The sequence below is a fragment of the Eimeria mitis genome, genomic scaffold (genome assembly GCF_000499745.2).
Source record: "Eimeria mitis Houghton genomic scaffold, Emh_scaff2602, whole genome shotgun sequence".
NCBI lineage: Eukaryota > Apicomplexa > Conoidasida > Eucoccidiorida > Eimeriidae > Eimeria > Eimeria mitis.
In genome coordinates, this window is record NW_013570944.1 from 610 (window position 1) to 1,847 (window position 1,238).

The window sequence follows — 1,238 nt, forward strand, 5'->3', positions numbered from 1 at the left end:
GCCAGCAGAGCTTTGTTGCCTAGGTAACGTGGAGTGTTGCGGTCGCGTCTGTGGCACCGCCCCTTCAACTCTCGCTCGGGCTTGAGTTGGTTGGTGTGCTTGCCTTCGTATTCCTTGCTGTGTTCCTCCCCAGGCTCCTCCTACTCCGCTCCGTTCACCTTGACCTCCAGACAGGGTCCACCTGTGGTGTACACCCCTCGCCCCCCCGCTCCATCCCCCTACCATTTCATATGGGGGTGGGGGCTCCTCCTGCGGCCCCTGCAAGTGCGGCCCATATCCTCCAAGTCTCCCAGTGCGATCAACCGCAGAAGAAGAAGAAGAAGGAGGCCCTGCGGTTTGCTGAGACGGGCGACGCCCTAAGCTGGTGGCGCCGCCGGCGGCGCCGGCGGCGCCGGCGGCTGCACCCCGTCCTCTCCCAGGTGCCGCTGGAGGCGCGGGAACACTGGCCAACGGCTCTGGCTGTACAGTACGTCTGGCTGCAGGCTGATGACGTCTGTCTCTGGGTTGACACGGGGGTGCCTAGACAGCAGAAACATCCACACGTTGCCAATACGCCGCAGTTTGTATGCATACAGCACGATCAAGGAGCGGCTGGAAAACCACAATAGTTAAGGCTACTTAGGACAGTAAACAGGCGAAATTGCTCTAGCACTGCTAGAAAGAGCTCGGGTGTATGTTGAAATAAAGCTGACGGCGACGGACGCAGGCGTACCTGTTCTGCCAGTCTTCTGCGCACGGATGCGAGCTCCGTGTTTGCATTTATTTGGAGTGCGCACTGAAAAATTAGAAAAGCCAGGAGAGAAGGAACCAAGACGGCGGAAATAAAACACAGTATCGACTTGTGCTGGCGGGACTTGCAAAGAACGCGACGATCGGTGAGCTGCTGGTCTGAGACCGGGACATACGACCCCACAGCCAAATCTTGTTGTATATCCAAATATACTTCAGGTTTCGTCATTGGGATATTCTATTAATTCCAGAAATTCAGTCAACCGGTAAAGGCTTCACGAGGTCCCACACATCGGAGAGAGTAAGGATCAACACCAATCAGCAAACAGGAAAAGAAACAACTGAGATCAAGCAATAGTTTCAAAAAGCTAATATAAAATTCCCTCCAACAAAAAATTCATTAAAATAATATATATCTCAGGTGACTCTGGCTGCCGACGACGCCGTCGAACCGCCGCGTAACCTTGAGCGATGGGGCTTCCAGTAGACAGCTGCAAGCAGTAACAAGC

The 1,238-nt window shown here is 54.4% G+C and overlaps 1 protein-coding gene across 1 annotated transcript; it reads left to right on the forward strand.

Annotated features, from left to right (window-relative positions):
* Positions 1-230: 230 nt before the first annotated feature.
* On the forward strand, positions 231-608 carry EMH_0056150 (uncharacterized protein; the record flags this gene model as incomplete). Its single annotated transcript, XM_013497328.1, has 1 exon — positions 231-608. One exon carries the CDS (start codon positions 231-233, stop codon positions 606-608), a length of 378 nt encoding a protein of 125 aa, XP_013352782.1.
* Positions 609-1,238: the final 630 nt, after the last annotated feature.